The following is a 25,377-nucleotide window of genomic DNA, read 5'->3' on the forward strand; positions in this document are numbered from 1 at the left end:
CCTTTGACTGCATCTCATTATAGTGGATGGTGTCATGGCAGGAATGCATGCAAGATGAGGAGATCACATGATGAGACAAGAAGCCAGAGTGGAGAGGGGTCAAGGCTTGCTGTTTCATAACCATTCACACGGAAACTAACTGGCATTCTATGAGAATTACCTTAATCCCTCCCAAGGGCAGCCCCCCCCCCCCCCCAGTGACCTGTTTCCTACTTGTAAAGATTTCATCACAATACAGCCACATCAAAGACCAAATCTTCAACATATGGACTCTTGGGGGATAAACCACATCCAAATCATAGCAGTAGTTTCTCTATGGCTTGTAGAAGGCTTGCTGGGCTGCATTTCTGATGTCACCAACTCTCTTATGTCAGAATTACCTCTCCTTACAGAGGATATCACAATACCTTCCCTGTTTGAAATTTCTTACTCCAAAATTTTGTATTTTCTGGTCATTTTCCTTGGTCCAAGTGAGGAACCTGGGGGTTCAGCTTTCCATTGCTGTAACAAAATAATTTTTCTAATTGAATTATAAAGAGAAAAATATTTTGTTTCATGATTTTAGAGGTTCTTTTCCCTGATTGGGCAGAACCATAACTTATGTTTCTGGTGCAGATGCCAAATGGCAATGGTGTGGACTACATGGCAGAGGAAACTGCTCACCTTATGGTTGGAAAACAGGTGAAGCAAGAAGGGGCAAGGGTCCCACAATCCCCTTGGGGGGAAAGCCTCCATGATCTAAAGACCTCTCTCCGAAACTCCTTTTTCTAAAGGTCCGTGGTACCTCCCAATAGGATCACCCTGTAGAATATCAGGGGACATTCAATATCTAAATTACAGCAAATAGTGAACCAAGAGAACTGCCCTGGCTTTCAGAGAGGTGCATGTCCTCATTTCTTTTCTTTTTAAAAAATATGTGTGTGTGTGTGTGTGTGTGTGTATATATATACACACACACAATACACACACACATATTTTTTAGTTGTCAAATTGTCAAAGGACCTTTATTTTTTTAATATGTAGTGTGGAGAGTCAGACCCAGTGCCTCACACATGCTAGACAAGTGCTCTACCACTGAGCTATAGCCCTAGCCCCCATTGTCCCTTATTTCTTGCCCCTCAAGTGAGGACATGTCCTGGGAGCTGAGACAGCCAGGAGCACTGAGAACAGGCTCACCCTCCCATTAACAGATCATGGGAGTCATGAAAGATGGAGACATGTTTGGTCCTGCATCTATGATGGGAATGACCCTTTTTGAAGTGAGAATTCTAGGTTTTGAGTTTCTGTAGTGCGGCTAGAAACAGCCAGCCCACCTCTAGTCTCTTCAGTCTGCAGATCCATCACATTATTCTAGGAAAGTGGCCTCCTTGTCCCTTCAAGCCTTGTTCTCCATAGGTTCTTTGTTTGCAGTTAAGTGAACATAGCTTCTGCAGCCAGCATCTCACTGATAGTAGTCACATGCTCTTGATCTTTGGAAACAATTGGCCCTGGTTAGCCAATTTCAGGTTTGTTCTTCCTGTGCCTATGTCTATAATGGTCTTGTTTTAAAATCACAAACAATAGTGCATACTTGTTGTATTAGTGAGCTTGAATACCTGATGCAGGCTAACTTTATAAAGGAAAGAAGTTAATTTAGCTCATAGTCCAAATGGCATGGTGCAGGTACTAGAAAGCATCTCCCTGGACTTCAACACCTCATGGCCAATGACAATGGTGGGAGTGTGTGCAGGAGCAAGTGATTGTATCGTGAGGCTAGATTCAGGCTTTTGTTACAACCCTCAGCAAAAAAACTACCAATGGGTTGCATGAAAACTACCTCAATGTGCCTTTTCAGGGCAGCTCCCCCATAAACCCAAAGACCTTCTGCTAGGTCCCACATCTTAAGGGTTTCTCAGCTCCCACATTAACATATTAGGGATCAAGCTCCCAATACATGAACCTTTGGGAGACATATTCAAACCATAGCACTACTCATGTTCATATTAGCAAAAATAGAATTGCTTCTTCAAGAATGGGGCTGCTAGCAGGGCATGGTGGTAATCCCAGATACTTGGAAGGCTGAGGTAGGAGGATCACAAGTTCCAGGCTGGCTTGGGGCAACTTAGCAAGACCCTGTCTCAAAAAAAGAAAAAGGGTATGTCCCACGTGATATCCTAAAGTGCTCATTACAGATGTCTGCAAGGCCTTAAGGACACTTGGGGCTTCCTGTCCTGCATCCCTTCCCCTTTTTGTTCCTTGGATCCTGACTCCTAGCCTACCTGCTGTCCCTGCAACTTGCTAGGTATATTTTCCACCTCAGGGCCTTTGCACTTGCAGTTCCTTCTGCCAGGAGCACTCTTCCCCATGCACCTGAAGTGTTGGTCCCCTTATTCATTTAGGGTGGTGACCATCCAGCTAACCAGCAGTTGTCATTCTCCCCTCTTAAAGAACACATGACACCATATTAGACATCATGTGGTATTTGTTCTGGGCCTGTGTCATCAATTGGCACTTTCCCCTAGGATTGAGACCCTAGGTCATTTAGGCTATGTCCTCAGGTCCCAAAGCTTTGTTTGGTATTGAGATGATCAGTGGATATATGTGGAATGAGTAGTTATAGGTTATACTGGGGAAGGAGGAAGGGTTTGAATCTGGGGCTGGGGAGGGGAACAAAGGGGACCTAACATGATCCTTTGTTTTTCCTTTTAGTAAAAGCATATGCAATAGTTGACATTAGTATCTGTTACTTCTGCTTGGGGGTGTATTGGTGTTTGTGTCCATGTTCTTAGCATTTTTGCCATAAACCTCAGCTCTCTCCCCTACCTATAACTCATCCCACCTGGAAGAAGTGAGAAAACATCTCTGGTACTCTTGGTCTGAAAATTACTCTCTTCAAGGTGATGTCTCCCCTCTTGGAGAGCTGTACATCCTGTGTCAGGAGAAGAGGGTTATGTGGCACCTGAATATCCTTTGCCCCAGCCCCTCCCTTGGGAGAAGGTACAACCCTGGGCTCTGGTAGGGCCCTGGGATTAGCTGGAATCCACATACCCAGGCCAGGTGGGAAAGGATGAGAACACTGACCAGGAGTAGGGGACCAGGCCTGCTGTGTGGCCTTGGAGAAATCATTTCCTTCCCATGTGGAAGGAGACAATTTTGTTCCAAGATCCATGACCCGAGGATTTTCCACCACACTCCTGGAGGTTATTAGTGATGGGGTGGAGACATTTTAGGGAGGGGACAACAGAGGCCTCTAGAGGACACTGTTGGCTAGAACGTTGGAGTTCTGGGTTTGTGGATGTGTGGAGGTGTGTGGTTGAGTGTGTGTGAATATGTATGTGAGGAGGACACATGTACAGGAAGTATTGGATATTTTGGCCAGAAATACAACTGGGTCACTTCCAAGGGCCCATGGAAGACAATAATCAGGTGATGCAGGTGAATTGTGCATCTTCACTGTGTGACTGGATTCTGACCACTTGGCTGTCCACTGTCCTGGGTAAGTTCCCTACCACTCCACATTCCTCTCCCAAGTATGGTCCTGGGGCCTTTGGGCTGGGTGGGGGGATCTTGGAGAGTAGGGTCTGGGTCTGTAATGTAGAGTCACTTGGAAGTTAGAAGGAGGAATGGCTCCTCTCACCCTCTGCATGTCAATCATGATCAATAATCGGGGATGGGATGTTTAGCAATGAATGTGCTTCAGCCTCATAGGCCCAGAGGGACAAAGGCAGGCAGTGATGAGCTTGTGTGACCAGAGGGGAACCTGAGGCTGGAAGGCCTGGCAGAAGGCAAGGAGCACTGGCTTTTTGGCCCCATTCACAGACCTGGGGTCCCTGGCTGAGTCTCAATGTATAAATCATGGGCTGAAGGCTGACTGAGAAGAGATACCCTTAGGGTCAGAGGCATATGACAACAGCCTGTGTGGGGAGCACTGGGACTTGAGACTGGTGGATAGGGCTCTGGGTGTGACCCTTCCAGACCTCAGTTTCTTCTGTGTAGCTGAGTGCCAGGGTCCATTCTCTAAGACTCCTTTCCAGGCTCCCCCAGTGATTCCATGGTGCTCCTAGGCCTCTGGCTCCTGGGGCAGCTAGACTGGATAGTTGGGACTTCTGAGGGTCTGACAGTGCAGGCTTTGAGGTCCAGGCAGAGTAAGAGGGCAGTAATCCCTGCTGCTGGAGGTGCTGGGGCTGGAGATCCCACCAACCTTCTATATCAAAGGCAGCCACTCCAAGAAGACCAGACTGTGACCTCCAGCATAAACTAAGGGACCAGGTATTAGCTGGGGCAGAAGGGATCAAATCCTCTTCCTGTGTCCTGAATGTGAACAATGATCACCAATATAGTCTCTCAATCTTTCCCCCAGCCCCAAATATATAGGCTCCAGCACATAGTAAGGCTGGGATTCAGAGAAAGGAAGTTATTTGCTCAGGGTCACACAGCATGTCTGAGGTAGGTTTGGATAAGAGGCCAGGAGATGACAGCTATGGTTGAGAATTGGTGCCATGGGCCAGACAAACTGTAGTCATTGTCTCAATTATTATCCAAACCCATTTTGCAGGTGAGAGATTGTTGTTATCATTCCTTTTAGAGGAGAAATCTGAGGCCCACAGAGGGGGAGTGAATTACCCAAAGTCAAGAGCTGATGAGGGCTGAGCTGAATGCAGCTCTTTCCCCTCTTTTCCCTGTACAGTCTCCTCTGGGAACAACAACATCCTGGGTTCCTACAGGCCCTTTGCTGCCATCCTGCCATTCCTCCCCCTGGCCACTCAGTAGAGGGATGGCCACTGGGTCTGTAGCCCTGACTCTGCAACCCTGACTCTGCTGATGTCTGCTCTTGGGGCTCCTTCTGCACCTCTGACTGGGGTTAGGCTTTGGAATGTTGGAGGGAGAGTCCTTCATGTAAGCATGTCTAGTTCCTAACAGAGGGCAGTGCTCCATATAAGAGTACCCTTGTGTGAGCATCGGCAGATCCCTTCCTCTTCTGGCTTCATTTCTTTTTCTTTTTCTTTTCTTTCTCTCTTTCTTTCCCTCCCTCCCTCCCTCCCTTCCTTCCTTCCTTCCTTCCTTCCGTGCTGGGGACCCAATCCAGGGCCTTGTGCATGTGAGGCAAGCATTCTACCAACTGAGCTATATCCCAGCCCCTGGCCTCATTTCTTCAGATGGGAGACCCTGGGCTGGAATGTCAGGACACCAGTAGTTCATTCTGCCTCACTCTTTGGGATTTAACTTCTTTCAGCCTCAGTTTTCCTACCTGTGGAATGGGATGATGATCCTTGATATCAGCCTCACAAAATCTGTGAGTACTAAGCCCAATAATTAGTGTCCTTGTGTTTAAAAATGTAATAGGAAGGGGGAAGTCAGCTCAATAATATCTCAATATTGGATCTGCTTTTTGAAATGGCAGATCTGATAAGAGATAAGGTCTGCAGGGCTTCTACTTGTCCCCCTGGGCCCTGCCCCTGTACTTCTGCTTATTCAAAGCCTCTCCCCTTGCTTGTGGCCTATTCTACTCATCTGCTCTCAGAATTCTTATGCACCCTGTGAGGCCTCACCCTGGGCCTGCATCCCAGCATCCTCTCCTAGTTCCCTCTCTCTGCCAGTGGTTACTTCCTGTGTTTGATTCTCCCTCCTTCCCAGGGTGAGGCCCTAGACCTCCTTCCTCCCTTTGTCCCCTGATCTGGCAGAGTCCTGGAAACATACCAGGGCTTAGCCATGTGGCACAGAACCCAAGGATTTTCTGGTTGATGAACACGATGGCAGTCCAGGAAACAGGAGTCTGGGGTCTTCAAGGTGGAGGGACCGGGGTGCTTCAGTGGGGCCTGTGTGTGCTGGCCTTAGCCATGAAGGAAGCAAGAAGTGTACTTTCTTGTGCTTTTGCTCTTGCTGACCTCCTCACCTTCACCCATAGGATGCCCTGTATCACAGAGCTAGAGTCATCAGAAGCCCTGTGTCTATACTGGGGACAGAGTAGCTGATGATCAGGATGACTCCCAGGGTATCTACCAGGCATGTTTCCACACAGACCACCCCTTATGGTGAATGATCCCTATTCCTATGGCCTTATAAGTACTCGGACTTAGTGATAGGGCTTTCCTGATTCTCATCTCAAGTCAATGGTCACTGAATGTCCACGGTGCCAGCTGATTTCTTTAAAATTTTTTTATAGTTGTAGATGGACAGTATGTATGTATGTATGTATGTATGTATGTATGTATGTATGTATGTATTTATTTATTTAATGTGGTGCTATGGATCAAACCCAGTCCCTTAAATGTGCTAGGCAAGCACTCTGCCACTGAGCTATGACCCAGCTCATACCAGCTGATTTCTGGGCCCTAACAACTTTAGGTTTTTAATCTAGAAGAAGGGGAAAAAGTACAAGGAACCTTGTCTGAAGTCTCTGTCCCTAGGCCATGGTTCCTGGGACAAGAGTGGAAGTATACTACAGGGATCAGGAGGTGAAAATGGGGACAGGCCTGGTATTCTGCAGGACATGTGTGTGCTGTCCTGGCCTTTTCCCAGGGAGTTTCACAGTCACCTTCAACAGTCATTCCTGGAGTCCCTACTGATCCTTAGTTCTGGGTCCTGAGAAGACCATGGGTTCCCCTTTTCCTGGACTCCTAACCCCAAGCTCCATGGTTCTTCCCTTGGGAAAGCTCTCCCTGTCCTTCATTAAGATATTGCTGAGAATTCCTGGAACTAGAGGGAGCAACTGGGTATAGAGAGCAGATATTGGGCTGAAAGAGGCACTTGCCAAAAACTGACCCTCCCAGAGGTAGGGGAGAGCAAGAGCCCTGGACCAGGTCTTGTGTGGCATCTCCAGGAAGAGGGACCCCCCCCCCCTTCCTGGAGACTCCACACAAGGTCTGGACCCTTTCATGGTCCCTTCCCCACGTGTCTCAACCTTGATTTTTTTTTTTTAATCTAGAAGTAGGGTAAAAAGTACAAGGAACCTTGTCTGAAGTCCCTGTCCCTAGGTTATGGTTCCTGGGGCAGGTGTCCTAGGTCCTGTGGGCCCTGAGCTCTCCATGGAGAAAGCTGGATAGAGCAGGGGTCCATCTGGTATGGACTGAGGGTAGCCAGCACCTGAGTTAGCAATGAGATTGGGACTTGAGTCTCTTCTGTAGCTTTGATCAGGTCAGTCAGGGTCTCTGGGCCATCATTTCTCTACCATGTGATGAGGATTCTCATAGGTTCTTCCTTCAAGGGTGGTTTGGCAATGAAGTAGGTCTGGAGAGAACTTGTTGGGGGGCATAGGAAGGAAATGCCTCAGAGCTGTGCCTGAAAGCAGCCCCTTCTGCATGACTCCCAAAGCAGACAAGGCCATGGGAGACTGGGGAGGATGGCAGGATTGAGCCTGGGCTGGAAGGCCCCAATGGTAGCCCAAACCAGAGACTGTACAGGACACATGGAGGGAGAGGAATAGGGAAGAAGGCTCTCCAAATACCCAGAGAACTGAGAATGGAGCTAAGGTAAGCTGAATGAGGGACTCCAAAGACTGTGCTTCCTAACCCCACAAACTGGGAATGTGTTATATTGTGTGAGCACAAGAATCTTACAGAGAGGATGATGTTAAGGAGCCTGAGAGATAGCTCCAGATTATCTGGGTGGTCTCAAGGCAGGGTATTTACAAGGGAAAGAGGGAGATGGGAGGTCAGAGTGAGAGAAGATGTGGGGATGAAAGCAAAGGAGAGAAACAGGGAGAGGGAGAGGGAGAAGAGAGAGAGAGAAAGAGAAGAGAGGAGGGAGAGAAAAAGGGAGAGACAGACTTAAAGGGCAGAAAGAGAGATTTGTAGATGTTGCATTACCAACTTTGAAGTTGGAGGAAAGAGCCAGGAGATAGATATCTGGGGTCACTAAGGTGGCCCAGGAATGCAGTGTCCTCTAAGAATTGGAAAAGGCCAGGAAATGGATTCTTTTCCAGAGCCTCTGGAAGGAGCCCAGCCCTGCTGACACGTTGGTTTTAATCCCCACCCCACCCCAAATACATTCTGACCTCCAGACCTATGAGAGAATAAATGCATATTAGTTTAAGCCACTATATTTGAGGTGATATGTTTCAGTAGCCACAGGAGACTCTGATAGGAGCTGATGGGGAGACACCTTGTACCCTCACAGCCCCCACTCATGGTGACACAGACCTGACCCTTGGTCTTGAGACCCACTGCCTCTAACTCCCATGGTACAGTGAAGGGGCTGAAGCCCAGGGACTGCAGGAGGGGCTGGGATGGGGCTGGGTATAGTTGTCTCCTTCATTGTCAGTGTTTGGAGCTCTAGATCCTGCTAGTCAGCCTCACAGAGAAAATATCAGTAAAGGACCTAGTTTTCCTGCTGACATTCACCATTGAATGAAGTGTTTCCAATGAATATTGCTTTCTCCACCAAAGGAAGCTGACAGGTGACCTTCTGTGTCACAGAGTTTAGAGAATCACCATGTCCTGAGGCCACTGGTTGGTCACCTGTGTGTGTGAGAGAGAGCCCAGGTCCCCTGAGTGCTGAAGCCTCAGGTAAAAATGTCCTTACTTCTAATTGTACAAGACACCCTCTCTCAGTGTCAAAACATAAATTCCCTCCAGCAAAGACTTTGTTTAGCCTCATAGAAATTATGAGGCACCTATTTCCTTCCTCACACTGGTTCCCTGGGAGTTAGGAGCTTATCTTTGGCAAGTGTCCTAAAGTTCTTGTGGGCTTTTTGTGTGGCAGTTTCTTCCCAGCTTCTTCTGATTTCTCTTTTAGCTCTGAACCTACCACTGGATAAGAAATTGAAGAATTTAAGAGCTTGTGAAGTCAACAGCACTAAATGTTCTTAATTCCATGGACTATCAGGAGTGATGGGGAGGGATTGGGGGTGGGCAGGAGCTGAGCAGGACGGAGAGGAAGAGGGGATTCCTGTGGGTTGGCCCACAGCAGGGTTTCCAGGCTGAGGAAGAAAGGACATGGAGTAGGTTAGACTGGCCCAAAAAGAGTGGGGAGAAAAAGTATCTCAGGAAGTCCCAGCCATGGATGACTGTCCAGGAAGGACCAGGGATTAGGGGGGTCCTGTACTGGGAGGAGGAAGGGGAGTGATCAGTCAGGATTCTCTAGAGAAACAGAATACACACACACACACACACACACACACATATAAAAAGGAGATTTATTAGATTGGTTTATACCATCAGAGGCTAGTCCCAATGGCCGTCTACATACTGGAGAGCCAGAGAAACCAGTAGCTGCTCAGTTTAAGAAGCTGGAGTCTCAGAACAAGAGGGACTAATGATGCAACCCAAGGCTGAAGGCCTGGAAGCTCCGTGGAGAGCCACTGGTGCAAGTGCACATTGAAGGGCTGAAGAAGCTGTTGTCTGATGTCCGTGGGTGATGGCAGCAGCAAAAGACGCTTCGGTGCAAGAATTCAACTTGTACCTGCTCCTTCTTCCACTTTTCCTCTGGGTCTCCAACCTATTGGGTAGAGCCACCCCCTCAGTTTGCTGTCCTATGTACAAACTATCTCTGGAAACACCCTCAAAGACACACCCAGGAGTGCAGTTTGTTAATTTCTTGGACGTCTCTCAATCCAATCAATTTGATGATCAAGATTAACCATTACAAGCACATATGTATTCAGAACTTCATTGGAAGCATTCTATTTATTAGTATCTTTCTTTTGAAAATATGAATTTTCTTATATTAGAAATGCTTCAGAAATATTTTTATGATACTGATGTCTTTATTTTTCATAATAATAATAATAATAATAATAATAATAATAATAATAATAATAAAACTTCATTGAGTGTTAACTTTCACGCCAGATTCTATTTTTCACAAACATTTTGAAGGTTTGTGTAAGATGCTTTATGATGGTTGTGTCACACTGCTTTGTCCCACTCTTTCTCATGGATATTTGGACTATTTCTAGTTTTTTTCCTATCATTATTAATGTTGAACTAAACATTTTGTTTGTAAGTCTTTGGTTATGGCTTTGATTATTTCCTGCTCTACCAGGAAAAATTCCTAGCAGTGGAATTATGGAATTATATACTTTAGATAAACACTCTCTTTTAATGACTTGCTGCCTCTTCTAAGTTGGTTGTACATTTAAATGCCTACAGACAGTCCACAAGTGTCCATTCCTCTCTGGTATTGTCACTCATCAATTTCATAGGAATTTTGGCTCCTGGTCACCATGTGGAACTATGCCTCTTGCCATCCCTAGTGCTGGGGTCCCCATCTTCAAATCTGGCCTCACACCTTTTGAAAAACGTTTTTTCAAAATGAAGCCTGACTCTTAACAGGCCCCTATTTAGATTTCTCTAAAGTATGCCTCTGGACTGCAGGACCAATGCTTGGAAACTTTGTGGTCTTCTGGCCCCACCCCGTGTGCTTCTTGTTATCCTTGGGACACACCCTTCCCTCTCCACTGCCTGCTACTGCCTCTGCTAGGTGCCCCCAGCACCAGCCAGTGCCCATTCATCTGTGAGATCCACATGGATATACCGCCCATAAAGGGAGCATTCTTCCTTTCCCTTCATTGCTCCTAAAATAGCCATGGGTTTCTCTCCATCACTGGACAGACCCCCTTGGATCAGATCTACCCTCTTTGTGTCCCCAGGTTTGCCCCCAATAAATGTTTATAAACAAGTCAGTGAGTGTATGTACTTGAGGGAGACCAAGACAAGCCCTTGATCCCCTCTCAGTTTGCTTTGCAGAACACCCCTTCTCTTGGATCATCACAGAACAGGGCTGGGGGTATAGCTTGGTGGTAGAATAGTGCTCAGCATGGGCCAAGTCCTGAGTTAAATCCCCACTGCCCTTACCCCCACAAAATACAGAACATGCTCATGGAGCCCTGCTGTCCCTAAACACTAGCCACTGGTCCTTATTGTCTATATCTTCCCCCTGGAAGACCCTGGATGATCTGAAGCAAAGAATGACAAAGAATTTGCCTGGGAACTTAACCAAGGTTCTAAGTCTTTCAGAATCCTTATAATTGGGGACTGTCTTTGTAGATCCTTGGTGGGGGCAACCCCTACCTTAGCTCTTTACCAGGAAATCAGGTTAGAGTCCTTTCTCCCTCTGTAGATGTATCAGAATTACCTACCCAGCAAAGATTTTCTAGCTCCTTCTGATGAGTTAATGGAGACAGAGAGTGAGGATTTCTTGCCTAAGACACCTAGCAACTTGGTGTAAAGACTGTGTCCTGGGACTTGACCAGGACCAGTAAGGGACCTAGGAAGACCAGTCCTTTTTGGACATGGTGTGGAGCAAGCCTGGAACTGGAGGTTAGGATTTTGGGAAATTTCAGTTCTTTAACTTCAAACTCTCTACCTGGCTGCTTGGAGTACAAGCTGAAGGAGAGAATCCACTAGGGGGCAGAAGAGACCAACAGTAGGAAAGCCTGAACTGGAAAGTGCTGGAGCTCTTCAGCAGGGAGAGTGGGGATTAGGATGCAGGAGCAGAACTCTGATTCCACATTCCTGCTGTGTTAAATTTCTGTCCGTTTAGCAAATACTAGAGAAAATAAACTTATACAGAGAGGTTTATTTTGGCTCACAACTTTGGAGACTTTAGTCCATGATTGGTTGGCCTTGTTGCTTTGGGCCTGTGGTGGTGGATTTGATGAAACTGAAACCTCCTGCTTATTCAGACTTGGAGATGACTGTTCCCAGCAAATAGAACTCTTTGCTGAGTCCCCTTCGGGGACTGTCATGAAAGAAGTATGGGAAATTCCAAGACCTGGGTCAGTGGCTGACCCCTCTGAATCTGATTTTAAGTAATTAGACCCCTTCAAGGGTTTTCTATCATTTGATTTTAAAAAATGAGTTTCTTAGGGCTGGGGTTGTGGCTCAAGCGGTAGCGCATTCGCCTGGCATTCATGCGGCCTGGGTTCGATCCTCAGCACCACATACAAACAAAGATGTTGTGTCCGCCGAGAATTAAAAAATAAATATTAAAAAGTTCTCTCTCTCTCTCTCTCTCCTCTCAAAAAAAATGAGTTTCTTAAGGTCAGAAGAGGCCTCCCCATTTCATAGCAGGTGACCCCAAAGGGTCAGTTGCTCAGGAGAACAAAGACTAATGGTGTCGAATCCAGCTGTCCTGAAATCAGATTCTGCTTTCTCTGGGAGCACAGTGTATGTGTGTGTGTGTGTGTGTGTGTGTGTGTGTGTGTGTGTTGGGGAGGGGGAGCATGAGGATTAGGCTGGGCTGCAAAGGTTGTCCACAAGCAGCTTTCTGCCACCCCCATCACCAGGGACCCAGTTTAGCCCGCAGATAGTGGTGAAGGTCAGCAAGTCAAATTAATCTAGGATTTGTGATTGTTATAGGCAAAGAAGAATATTGACCTGAAATATGCCAGTTCTGATTATTATTAGCACCTCACTGTTACTGTTCTTATATTGTTTTCATGGGATTTCACTGAAGTTACCAAGGTTTGTTTTTTTTAATAACAATTAAAACAAAATCTCTCAAACTGTCAATGCAAAGAAAAAGGAGTCAGAACATAAAAAAATTTTCAATAAGTTGACAATGTGTATTTCTTGTTCACTTCTAAGAGAAGTTTAAGCTTATTTACACCCACATGTATAAGACAATGACTATCATACAACAAATCACCCTACCGGGATGAAAAATAAAGACAAGTTGGTTCTAAGAAATGCTCTATATTATACCTAGTATCTCAATGCATTTGGCAAATAAAAACATTTCAAAATATTCTTAAATTATGTTTATTCAGTGAGAAACTACCATCTGATTTGGACAAGTTTTCTCTTCCTAAGTCATTTGATTGAAGGCACACCTTCACAGCATGCATTTTATCATTAGCATTAGCATTTTTCACATGACTTAATACCATGTTTCCTTTTCCCACATGGAATATTACCCAACCGAAATCCCCAAAAGGAACCACCATATATTTATTACAAAGAGAGAAAAGAAAACTGTATTTCAATTTCTGCTTTCCAATATGATGGTTTAACTAAAACAAAACAGAATTTAATCAAATATGAAATAAAAAATGAAAATCAGTTTATGCATACATCATGACCATGATCATTAACACCGTCATAAAATGAGGGGAGAAAAGAGAGAAGCATCTGATTCTTCTTATGAAACTTCTATATGACTTCAAATTTTATTTCAAAAAGATTATTTCTTTAGAAGGCATTCTCCTGCCTGTGATGTATGAATATTGGGTGTCTTCTCAGGCCATCCCTGGGCAAGCAGATGAAAGCAAGTGTATGTGAAATGGAAACGGTACCCCTCCCAGGCTCCTGGTGTACACACACAGGAGGCGTTTTGATTTCTAATCTTGGCTCAGATAAGAAAGAACAAAAGGGAAGAGTTACATTCCTTGGGGGGGGGGCGATGCAGCCTATTTGAGGACATATCAGTCTATTCAAGTACTCAGACTTAGTCCTCCTAGCTTGCAGAGTTTTCAGTACCCTGAAAATCTCCCTCCAAGATTCCTCTCCTCCACGGTCTTCTGAGTGTAGTTATTGTATCCACAAACAAATAATGTCACACATTAGAGGATTTGGAGCTTCCCAAGGAACAACCAGGTCTGGTTATGTTTAGATTTAAGACATCTATGACAGATCTTCTCAGCAACCACTTTCTGACTTTGGGAGCCAAATATGCCTGAATTCCCAGCATCCAGATTTCAGTGGATGGAAATCATATCAAAAAAGCAAAGTCCCAGAAGCTAGAGAGGTAAAAAGAAAACAAAGATGGGGGTGGATCTCCTAAAAATCAAAGGAAGATCAGTAGAAGAAAGGGACCAAGGGGTGGGAGGTAGGGAGAGAAGGGGTAAATGCTGGGGAATGATATTGTCCAAAATTATATTGTTATATTGTGTGTATGTATGAATATGTAAAAATCCCATCAATATGTACAACTATAATGAACCAATAAAAAACTGAGAGGAAAAATAAAACAAAGACCTAGCAGCCTGATTGGACCATCTCTAAAGCTCTGGCACATTCTCCATACCTCTACACCACTAAAAGATCCTATAAAGTATTAAAAGAAATTAATTTGACATGGCCAGTTTATCTGTACAAAAAATCTTGCTTTATAAAAATACTCTCTGAAGTAAAAAAAAATCATGTAAACACTGCCTCCAATTCACTGGGAAAAACTTTAAGCCTTTTTGTCTCATATTTCCAATAGTTCGCAATTTTAATTGTTCAGCGTTCTTGAAGGTATCAATCTGTTTTCTTCTTATTAACAGAATTCACAGTCTACAACTGCCTTTAAATATGACCTTGTGGTTTGATTGGCAGAAAAATATTATCAGAAGACTTATGATGTGCAAAAAAAGTACATTGACTTGTATAAAGTGATGGTTGGTTTCAACTGCCAACATAACTAAGGGTGGCACTGTATACTGAGTGGCAGCCCCAGTAATTAAGTCATGGTTTTAATCAGCTTTCTTGCTGCTGTAACTAAAAGACCTGACAAGAACAATTTAAGAGAAGGAAAAGTTTATTTTGGGCTCACTGTTCCAAGGTCTCAATCTATAGTCTCAGTCAGCTACATTCCTTGAGCCTTGGGGAGAGGCAAAACATCATGGCCGAAGAGTGTGGTAGAGGGAAGCTAACATGATGATCAGGAAGGAGAGAGAGGGATAGGGAGAGAGAGAGAGAGAGAGAGAGAGAGAGAGAGAGAGAGAGAGAGAGAGGGAGGGAGGGAGAGAGAGAGAGAGAGAGAGAGAGAGAGAGGGGGGGGGGAGAGAGAGAGAGAGAGAGAGAAAGAGAGAGAGACTGACTCTGATTCCACTTGCCAGATACAAAATATATACCCCCCCAAGCATGCCCCCAGTGATCCCTCTTCCAGTCATCCCAGCATGCCATCAGTTACCACTCAGTTAATCTCCATCAGGGGATTAAGTCACTGATTGGTTACGGCTCTCATAACCCAATCACTTCACCTATGAATGTTGTTGCATTGTCTCACACATGAGCTTTTGGGGGACACCTAATATCTAAATCATAACAGTTATAAACAACCTTGAGAATGTTTGAAGAAAAGATGCAATATCTGTAGTTGTTTCTTACCCCCTAGCTGCTACTAAGATAAAGATGCCAGTTAAGAGGGTAAAGTAGTATCCACAGTGATACAGGCAATACCCATCTTTATAGCAGCACAATTCACAATACACAAACTATGAACCAGCCCAGCTGTCCATGAACACATGGATAAAGAAAGTGTGAGATACACACACACACACACACACACACACACACACACACACACATAGAGTTTTATTCAGCCATAAAGAAAAGTGAAATTATAAGACTTAGAGGCAGTGTTTACATGATTTTTTTTTACTTCAGGGAATATTTTTATAAAGCAAGACTTGTAATTTGCAGGAAAATGAATAGAACAAGAGACCATGAGGTTAAGTGAAATAAGTCAAACTCAGAAGGTCAAGGAATGAATGTTTTCTGTCACATGTGGAAGCTAGAGAGGAAAAAGGAAAAGAAAGGTGGGGGTGGATCTCATGAAAATCAAAGGGTGTTCAGTAGAGGAAAGGGACCAAGGGGTGGGAAGTGGGGAGTGAAGTGGGAAATGCTGGGGAGCAATACTGGCCAAATTATATTGTTATATTGTGTGCATGAATGAATATGTAACAACAAATTCCACCACTATGTACAAGTATAGTGCACAGATAAAATTAAGGTAGAAAAAAAAATGTAAAGTAGAATAAAGGATAGACACCATGCCACAGGTAGAATAAAGGTGAGCATCATAGGGTACCATGGAACCTACTCATAACATATGTACTTTAGCCAAGACACTGTTTGAATATTTCAATTCTTTAAGTACATTTTGAAACTTATGGCTGTCTCAGTTCTCCAGATGTTCAGGTATAGAAAGTAGATCCCATTAGAACTTTTGATTCTTATCTACTCCACTGAAGCCAGAGCCAGAGTTGTTCACTGCATCAGCCAGTGTTCATGCAAAAAAATACTTGGGCTTTGAGGTGTGCACAATGACATATAAGTAGCAGAGTTGAGTCAGAAATTGTGCTTTATGGACAAACCAGTCATCAGCAAGGCAATTAACAACTGGGAAGGACTTCATGAGTGTCAAAAACAAAATGAGAGACGCCAACATAATGCATAGCTCCAGTGGGAAAAGGCTCTGGTAAGCTGTGGAAACATTTGTGCTTCCAGTTCACTTCCAGAAACTTCATGTGCAAATGTCTCCTTTCAGTGAAGACTATGTAATCCTTGAAATTGTTACAAGGATCAGCTATGACACTCATGAGATTGAGAAGGCAGTTTAAATATTCCAGAAAAGAGAGTTTCGCTTTTATAGGAACTTGATATTGCTTAGCAGAGAGGTCTTCTCTTTGACACAATGGAAAGTCAAGATTGTGGTCTTCTGAGTGACAATCATCAGAGGCCCGGAAAAATACATAGTGAGAACTCCATAGTGAAAGATGTATATTTTGTCTGGGTGTGGTGTCACATGCCTGCAATCCCAGCAGCTGGGGAGGCTGAGGCAGGAGGATTGCAAGTTCAAAGTCAGCCTCAGCAACTTAGTGAAGCCCTATCTCAAAAAATAAAAAGGGCTGGGGATGTGGCTCAATGTTTAAATGCCCCTGGGTTTAATCCCCAGTACCAAAGAAGAAAAAAAAAAAAGCCAAAGACAAAGGGTCACATATCATATGATTCCATTTCACTGATATGACATGTTGTAATATCCCTTTGCCACAAAAAAATGTATATCTGGTCCAATGGGATGCTCACTGAGTGGGAGCAGACAGATGGAGGGGCCCTTCTGTCATCCTGCATCTTCTGGAGGTGGCTTCCAAGACCCCAGTCCATGCCACCTTTCTTGGTGTCCTCCAACCTGGGTGCTTGTGAATACCTATTCAGAGAGGCATGCAGTTGCTGCCTGCCTTGTGGGGGACTGAGTGAGAGACAGGGGATGGCAACTGCCACAAACCATCTGAGCACAAACTTGGTGTTGGCATGGTGGCCACTGGCCATGGGAAGCTGGGCTATTCTTTAAATTTCTGTATTTTATCTTATAAGGATTTGTTCAATTATCTCACAATGCAAATTAATTTTTAAAGCACTTATAGAAATAAATTATTTTAACATTTAGTACTCAAGTTTTCCTATCTGTATTCTCTCTCTTTTTTTTTTCATTACCCAATAACGATGTTTTAGGATTACCTTTCTTCACCTGGCTTTTACATGCTCCCACACATACCGAACAGCTTTCTGGGACAGATGACCATGAATTTGTTTGAGTTTATTTATCTGTAAAATACAGTTTTTACATCTCAATATTTTAAAAGTGGTTCTCTGAAGTAACCCTAGTTTGAATCCAAGTTCCACTGAACTCATAAAATTCATTTTCAGTATGTCTAGGTATGTGGATTAAAATGGTGAGGGCATCAAGCAGGGGGAGCCAGTGAAAAGCAGTCAGGAAGAGAATTTATTATAATCAAGAGTTAAAAATGGAGGAACTTGGGCTGGGGTTGTGGCTCAAGTGGTAGAGTGCTCGTGTAGCATGCATGAGGCACTGGTTTCGGTCCTCAGCACTGCATAAAAATAAAATGAAGATATTATGTCCACCCAAAACTAAAAAATATTCTTTAAAAAATGGAGGGGCTTTGATGGGGCAAAGGTGAGGGAGGGATAGGGAGGGTTCATGGTGGCAGGAAAGATGGTGGAATGAGATGGACATCTTTACTCTAGGTACATGTATGACTGCACATATGGTACGATGCTACATTGTGTACAGCCGGAGAAATGAAAAGTTGTGCTTCAATTGCATACAATGAACCAAAACACATTCTGCTGTTATATATACCCAATTAAAATAAACAAATTAAAAAAGAGTTAGTTACAATAGGTCAGTAAAACAGAACAGAGGTTCTTTAGAATCACATATAAAGGGACAATTGATTTTCAAGAAAGGTACAAAGGTAACCTAAAACCTCTACCAGAAGACTTCTAGAACTCAGATATGAATTTAGCAAAGTAGCAGGACATAAGATTAACAGTCATAAATCAATCATATTCCTATATTCCTATATTCTGATATTCCTAACTGCTGAAAAAGAAATTAGGAAAACTATCCCATTCATAGTAGCCTTAAAAATACTTGGGAATCAATCTAACAAAAGAGGTGAAGGATCTCTAAAATGGAAATTATGGAACACTATAGAGGAAAATTGAAGACGACCTTGGAAGATGGAAAGATCTCCCATGTTTTTGAATAGGCAGAATTAACATAATCAAAATGGCCATACTACCAAAAGCACTATACAGATTTAATGCAATTCCTTTAAAAATTCCAATTATATTCTTCACAGAACTAGAAAAAGCAGTTTTGAAATTAATTTGGAAAACTAACAAGAGACTTAGAATAGCCAAAGCAATTCTTAGTCAGAAAAGTGAAGGAGGAGGCATCAAAATACCAGAGCTAGAATAACAAAACCAGAATAGTATTGGCACCAAGACAGGCATGATGATTAATGGAATAGAAAAGAGGACACAGAGACAAACCCACATAAATAGTTATCTCACACAAAGGTGCCATAAACATATACTGGAGAAAATACGGCCTCTTTAATAAATGGTGCTGGGAAAACTAGAAATCCATATGTAACAGAATGGAATTGAACCCCTATCTCTCGTCCTGCACAAAACTCAAAGTGGATCAAAGATCTAGGAAGTAGATCAGAAACCCTGCAACTTCAAGAAGAAAATGTAGGCCCAACTCTCCAACATGTTGGCATAGGAACTGACTTACTTAATAAGATTCCTAAAGCACAAGAAATAAAAAATCATGAAGTGGGATGGTATCAAATTAAAAAGCTCTGCATATCAAAGAAAATGAGAGGATCAAGGCAGAGCCTACAGAATGGGAGATTTTTGGCCACCTCCTCCTCAGTTAGGGTATTAATGCCCAGAATACACAAAGAACTCAAAAAACCTTAACACCAAAACCCAAATAATCCAATCAATAAATGAGAAAAGGACTTAGACCCTTCTCAAAGAAGAAATACAAATGGTCAGCAAATACCACTTGAAAAAATTTAACATCTCTAGCAATTAGGGAAATGCAAATCAAAACTACTCTGAGATTTCATCTCACTCCAGTCAGAATGACAATCTATCAAGAATACAAATAATAATTGGGCTGGGGTTGTGGCTCAATGATAGAGCATTTGCCTACCATGTGTGAGTCACTGGGTTCGATCTTCAGCACCACATAAAAATAAATAAGTAAAATAAAGGTATTGTGGCCTGCGGACTTCTCTGGGGCCAGCAGCCGCCCGACTAGGGGCCCGGGGCCACGGGCTCAACAGACGACCATGGGCTCGGTGTCCAACCAGCAGTTTGCAGGTGGCTGCACCAAAGCGGCGGAGAAGGCGCCCGAGGAGGCGCCGGCGGACGCGGCCCGGGCAGCAGACGAGCCACAGTTGCTGCACGGTGCCGGCATCTGTAAGTGGTTCAACGTGCGCATGGGGTTCGGCTTCCTGTCCATGACCGCCCGCGCCGGGGTCGCGCTCGATCCCCCAGTGGACGTCTTTGTGCACCAGAGTAAGCTGCATATGGAGGGCTTCCGGAGCCTGAAGGAGGGCGAGGCAGTGGAGTTTACCTTTAAGAAGTCTGCCAAGGGCCTGGAATCCATCCGTGTTACTGGCCCTGGTGGTGTGTTCTGTATTGGGAGTGAGAGGCGGCCAAAAGGGAAGAACATGCAAAAACGCAGATCCAAAGGAGACAGGTGCTACAACTGTGGTGGGCTAGATCATCATGCCAAGGAATGCAAGCTGCCACCCCAGCCCAAGAAGTGCCACTTCTGCCAAAGCATCAATCATATGGTAGCCTCATGTCCACTGAAGGCCCAGCAGGCGCCCAGCTCCCAGGGCAAGCCAGCCTATTTCCGGGAGGAAGAAGAAGAGATCCACAGCCCTGCCCTGCTCCCTGCAGAGGCCCAGAATTGAGCCATAGCGGGTGGGGGCTATTCTTTTGCTATCAGGAGTTCAAGGAGCAGGCATCAATCGGCAGAGTGGAGAAAGTGGGGATAAGGGTGGGTTGGGGGTAGCTGGCAGTGCCAAGTTTCTCAGGCCGGGGTTCCCCTGCATCATCCCATCTTCCCTTTCAGTGGGGGGAAGGGGCGAGGCAAAGGAACTCCAGCCATGCTCTATCGAAATGCAAGTAAGGGCTTTGGGGCAAAGCCACCTTAAAACCTGTGTGCTTTATCTGATTCTTCACCCCAAAACCTCTAGCTTTTGAAAGTGGCCTGGATGATAGGGAGGTTGTTTTCCTTTCAAAGAAGGAAATGTAATAATATTTCCCTTGCCAGGGCATGAAACAGTTAACACAGAAGATCAGATGAATGGACCCAACCCACAAACTACCACATTCTGTGGGAGAATCTCAGGAGCAAAGCAGGATTTTCACATCTTGTTACCTTCCTCATAATCCAATCTTGGGATATAGTGCTGGAAACTGTCCCAAGTCATGGGTTGTGAGGATAGGCAAAAGGGGTGGTTGGGGAAACAGCTGCAGACCCACTGCTCCTAGCTCACTCCCACTCTTTCTGGGCCAATGTGATTTTATTTATTTGCTCCCTTGGATAACTGCACCTTGGGTCCCACTTTCTCCAGGATGCCAACTGCACTATCTGTGTGCGAATGACGTATCTTGTGCATTTTAACTTTTTTTTTCCCCCCTTAATATAAATATTCTGGTTTTGTATTTTTGTATATTTTAATCTAAGGCCCTCATTCCTGCACTGTGTTCTCAGGTACATGAGCAATCTCAGGGATAAGGCGGCAGCAGCTCCAGGTCTGCACAGCAGGAATAATTTTTGTTGTTGTTTTTATCACCATGGAGAGCAACCATTTGGAGTGCACAGCCTATTGAACTACCTCATTTCTGCCAATTAGAGCTCGCTTTTCTGCTATACTGTCCTCTTGAAACCCCCTCCACCTTAAATGTTTCATAGGAGACTAGGTTTTAATTGAGTTGCCCCATGACTTGATCTCCTTGTACTGGAAGACTGGAAATTAGTCTAAACAAAAAAAAAGTGGTGCAGGGAAGTTTGAGAGGTGGGGGCCAGGTTAACAGGTCCAGAGAGGAAGCCAAAGTTAAGTGATGGTTGTCTAATGCTAAGGCATGGAACTTGCTTTATAGACCCATCCTTCACCAGATTAGCCTAGGCCTACCATGTACAACAGGGTGTATATGTGTTTTTGTTTTAAAATTTTTTTTAAAAAGGAGAGTAAGGTTGAGTTCAAAGACCAGTACCCTTATCCCACCCTGTGCTGTACTAGGAAGGCTATATGAACAAAGGGCTAAAATCCTTAACCTTCCAAAACTCTTGGCTTCCAGGGAGACCCATAGCAAGGACTCTATGTGGCGCCCAGAGCCAGTGTCCTGCCCTGCTGCAATAATTATGAGTAGTGTCAAGGTAGCTAAAAGAGGAAAGAAAGGGGGTTTCGTTTACATGCTGTGAGATCACCGCAAACCTACCTCACTGTGTTGAAACGGGATAAATGCAATAGAACGCATTGGGTGGTGTGTGTCTGATCCTGGTTTCTTGTCTCCCCCAGATGCTGCCCCCCTCTAGTTATTATATTTGTCTGGGCTTTGTAGGACTTTACTGAGTCTCTGAGTTGGTGATTGCTAGGTGGCCTAGTTTGTGTAAATATAATGTGTTGGTCTTTCTCCATGTTCTTTTGGGGTTTTATTGTTTACAAACTTCTTTTTGTATTGAGAGAAAAATAGCCAAAGCATCTTTGACAGAAGGTTCTGCACCAGGCAAAAGGATCTGAAACATAAGTTTGGGGGGCCCTCTTCTTGAAATGGGGGTCTTAAACCATCTTTTATGTTCCTCTTTCCCTGTTTGCTATTTTGGGTCAGATCTTCTGTCCTAAAAGCCTGACTCTTATCCTACCTTCTTCCTCAAAAGAAAACCTACATACACATTTAATCCTTTGAGTGTCTCTACAACTCTTAAATGACTTATGCAGAATTCCTAAAGAAGCTGGGATTCCCTGCCCCTTGTTCCTAACCTCTGGAGTCAAGACCAGCTCTTGATGCAATTCATGCCAAATACCACACTACTGTTTGCATGGATCAAACCTACTTAATCTGTAATTCTAAAGTAGAGAGAAGCAATTGGGGGCTTTCCATGTACAAAGTGGGGTCAGGAGACCAGGAAAGAAAATATGAATGTATGTTCAAGTCACTCAGGAACTTTTATTCAGGTGCAAGAAACTTATGTCAAAGTGGCCACAAGATTGTTTAATAGGAGACGGACGAATGTAACTCCATGTTTACTGCTAGAAACCAAAGCTTTGTGTGAAATCTTGAATTTTATGGGGAGGGAGGGAGGGAGGGTGGGAAAGTATGTACCTATCTGTTCTTTCCCTGATCTCTTCCCCTCATTCCTGAAATACAGGAGACTAAGCCCCCTTGGGCTTTGGTGACCCCCACCATTGGGGTGTTTTTATATTATGATTTGATTTTGCTGTACCCAGATACTTTCTTCCTTTCCTATTTTCTAATCATTTTATAACACACATTCTGACTCTTCCCTTCCTTCTCCTCTCCCTGGGAAAATCAATGAATAAAGACTTATTGGTACTCAAAAAAAAAAAAAAAAAAAAAAAAAATAAAGGTATTGTGTCCATCTACAACTAACAAAATATTAAAAAATTACAAATAATAATAAATGTTAGTGAGGATTTGGGGGAAAAAGGTTAATGTTAGGAGGCCATCTTGAAGAAGAAAAAGTTCTGGGTTAGGAGTTGTGGGAGATGAGAAACGGGAGGTACTGAAGCTCTGACTAAATGATTAGGAGCTTTGTTCTCATTAGGTGGAATCCCCAAATTTGGGTCTGAATCTAAAGGGAGGAAGAGACAAGAAGAGACAAAGAGAGACAAAGAGAGGGAGTATGTGTATTATTCTCCTATCATCATTTGGTGTGGTGGAAGGTAGAGGGTCAGACATGACTGGGAGCCCAGCAGCCTAGTCTTTCAAGTCAGTTGTGGTAGAAATTTCTGGGAATTGTGAAGTGTAAGTGGGTAGGGGCAGGGAGTCTGCGGTGCTGCAGCAGGTGGGGAAAATGAGAGGCAGGATTAGTTGTCGTGTAGTCTGCTGTGGTCTGTTTTACCCTCCAAGGCCTCCATTTTAACTTCCAAGATTTTGCTCTTCTTTTGACACTGACTGTTATTAGCAGAGTTCCTAATTCTTCCTCAATAGCAAGACCAGGAAAGTTAGAAGGTTGGGACAGCTCACCTAGACCCCACAGATGTGGCATTAGCAGAAGTAATGGAAGCCATACCATCATTGGCATGGACAATTTCTTCTGCCGGGCTTATGACTAGCAGCTGTGGGTAGAGAACAGATGCCTGATGTACTAGATGAAGACTTTTCACCCTGCATATCCTTCCTTGACCCTTGGAGCTTGGAGAGCTAGGCAGATGATCTGCATTCAGGACTTCTTTGACCAACTTCTCTGGCATCACAAGGCAGTCTGGGGTTGGGTCAGAGAGCACTGTTTTATATGCTTCAGGTTGTCTCAGAGTCAGGACATATCCAGCAGGGCTGTGTGAGTTGGGGACATCATGGCCACAGAGAAGCTGCTTATGGAAGACACCAAGTCTATGGGATCACCTCACTGGGATGAGGTAGATTGGGATTTTGCTAATTCCTCATTGCAAAATCCTACAGGTTTCTCTCTTCCTGATCTTCCTCTTATTCCTTTGCCATCCACTTTTTCTTTCCTCTCTCTCTCTCTCTCTCTCTCTCTCTCTCTTCTACCCCTTCCTTAGTCTTCTCTAGAGCTCTCAACCGTGTTTCCTCTGGGAACTGAATGTCATGGGATCCACTTCCTGGTCTACTTGTCAGGTAGTGCAGGCAGAGAGTAGTAGTACCAGTCTGTTTATTACTCTGTATTCAAGACCTATGATAAAACAATGGAGTGAGATCCAGGAGATGAGGGTCTTGTCCCTCATCTACCACAAAAAAATTGTGTCTCCTTGGGAATGTCCTAGTTTTCCCAGAGTCCATTTCCTTTTCTTTGTTTTGACAAAGTCATAGTAGACGACTCAAAATAATATCTATGGATTCATCTTGATGTGACTGTAGCCATCTAAAGTCATAGCCACCATTGCCGGTCCCGGAGTAAACTCTAGTCTGGTTTTCCTACATGATTTTCCAACATGGTACAAATAGACGAAACCATTAGAATGACATATGGAACTTTACAACAGGACTCTTGAGCCAGGAACATGCCTGACTTGGGTATTAGCTTATTCTAAAACAGGTACATTTTGGTGAAGATGAAGCCATTTTTATCCTGACCAATATATACACTCTTCCTTCTCAACCAAATGCAGGGATCCATTTAGTCTTGCTGTTGCATAGAATCACATTTCTTTCAGTAAGCTCCCAACAGATTGTATTCTGTGCAAATATAAAACAGGCTGCTTCTCTTTCTTTTAGTGTCATGGCACCTTCAGCTTGGTTCTTGTACACTAGGGATGGGTTGTTCCAGAAAAATATCCAGATCGGTTGCAGTGATACTTTAGATATCATTGGTATTCTAAAACAAATTAAGACAATTACTTTTGAAGTTGTACAACCTTTGTACCTATTTTTTTAGGGTGTCCTCCATTTTATAGGTGACAAGATGAACACACACAGCATGAGATGACTTGATCAGAGGCTCAAAAGTAGATGGAAATAAAACAAAAATCCCCTTTTCTTCTTCAGTTCACTTAGCTAACACAGGCTGGAGAATATTGAGCTGGGACATAGATTATAACTTTGTGTAGTTCCCCCCCCCCCCCCCCACACACCCTTTTTTGGAAATGGGGTCTAGTTATGTTTCCCAGGTTGACTTTGAACTCCTGGGCTCAAGTGATCCTCTTGCCTCAGCCTCCTGAACAGCTGGGATTAAAGGTGTATATCACCATGCTCAGCTCTATAATGTATCATAAAGGAAGCAATTCTTATAGGACCTTCAAATAGTATCAAGAAGTATTGAAATTTTTAAGAGACCAACTTGTGAAATTTACAGCTCCATTTTCATGTTGTTCCAGTTGTATGACTGCCAGATAATCATCTGAACTTATGGATGCCTCCCTCTCTGAATTAAAATTCTGAAATGAGGATTATCAATGGCACTACTCATGCAGGGGACCTATAGAAGATGAGTTTGAGAAGGAAAAGGAGAGCATTAAAAATGAAGCATCTTTATCTGAAGTCCATAATTGTCTGAAAATTCATTCTAGTTTATCTGTTTATTCTAGTTTATTAGTTTTATTCTAGTTTATTAGTTTTTGGACCAGGAGTTTTTTTTTTGCTTTGCTTTCTCGGGTCTTTTCCATCGCATACCATTCATCCACAGTCTATGATACAATTGATGGTTTAAACC

At 43.9% G+C, this 25,377-nt stretch overlaps 2 protein-coding genes and 1 pseudogene across 2 annotated transcripts in view; 2 read left to right on the forward strand and 1 right to left on the reverse strand.

Annotated features, from left to right (window-relative positions):
• Znf70 (zinc finger protein 70) overlaps window positions 1–25,377 on the forward strand; it is an 86,283-nt gene that overhangs the window by 18,096 nt on the left and 42,810 nt on the right. The window lies entirely within an intron of this gene.
• On the reverse strand, window positions 14,907–16,955 carry LOC114081793 (lysophospholipid acyltransferase 1 pseudogene; annotated as a pseudogene).
• Window positions 19,298–19,930, forward strand: LOC139704978 (protein lin-28 homolog A). The gene has a single exon (XM_071609147.1). The coding sequence runs from the start codon at window positions 19,298–19,300 to the stop codon at window positions 19,928–19,930; it is 633 nt and encodes a 210-aa protein (XP_071465248.1).

Source organism: Marmota flaviventris, chromosome 1 (assembly GCF_047511675.1).
Source record: "Marmota flaviventris isolate mMarFla1 chromosome 1, mMarFla1.hap1, whole genome shotgun sequence".
In the NCBI taxonomy this organism is placed as follows: Eukaryota; Metazoa; Chordata; class Mammalia; order Rodentia; family Sciuridae; genus Marmota; species Marmota flaviventris.

Coding starts and splice junctions, on each gene's coding strand:
- LOC139704978 (XM_071609147.1), top strand. CDS start 19,298: ATGGGCTCGGTGTCCAACCAGCAGTTTGCAGGTGGCTGCACCAAAGCG.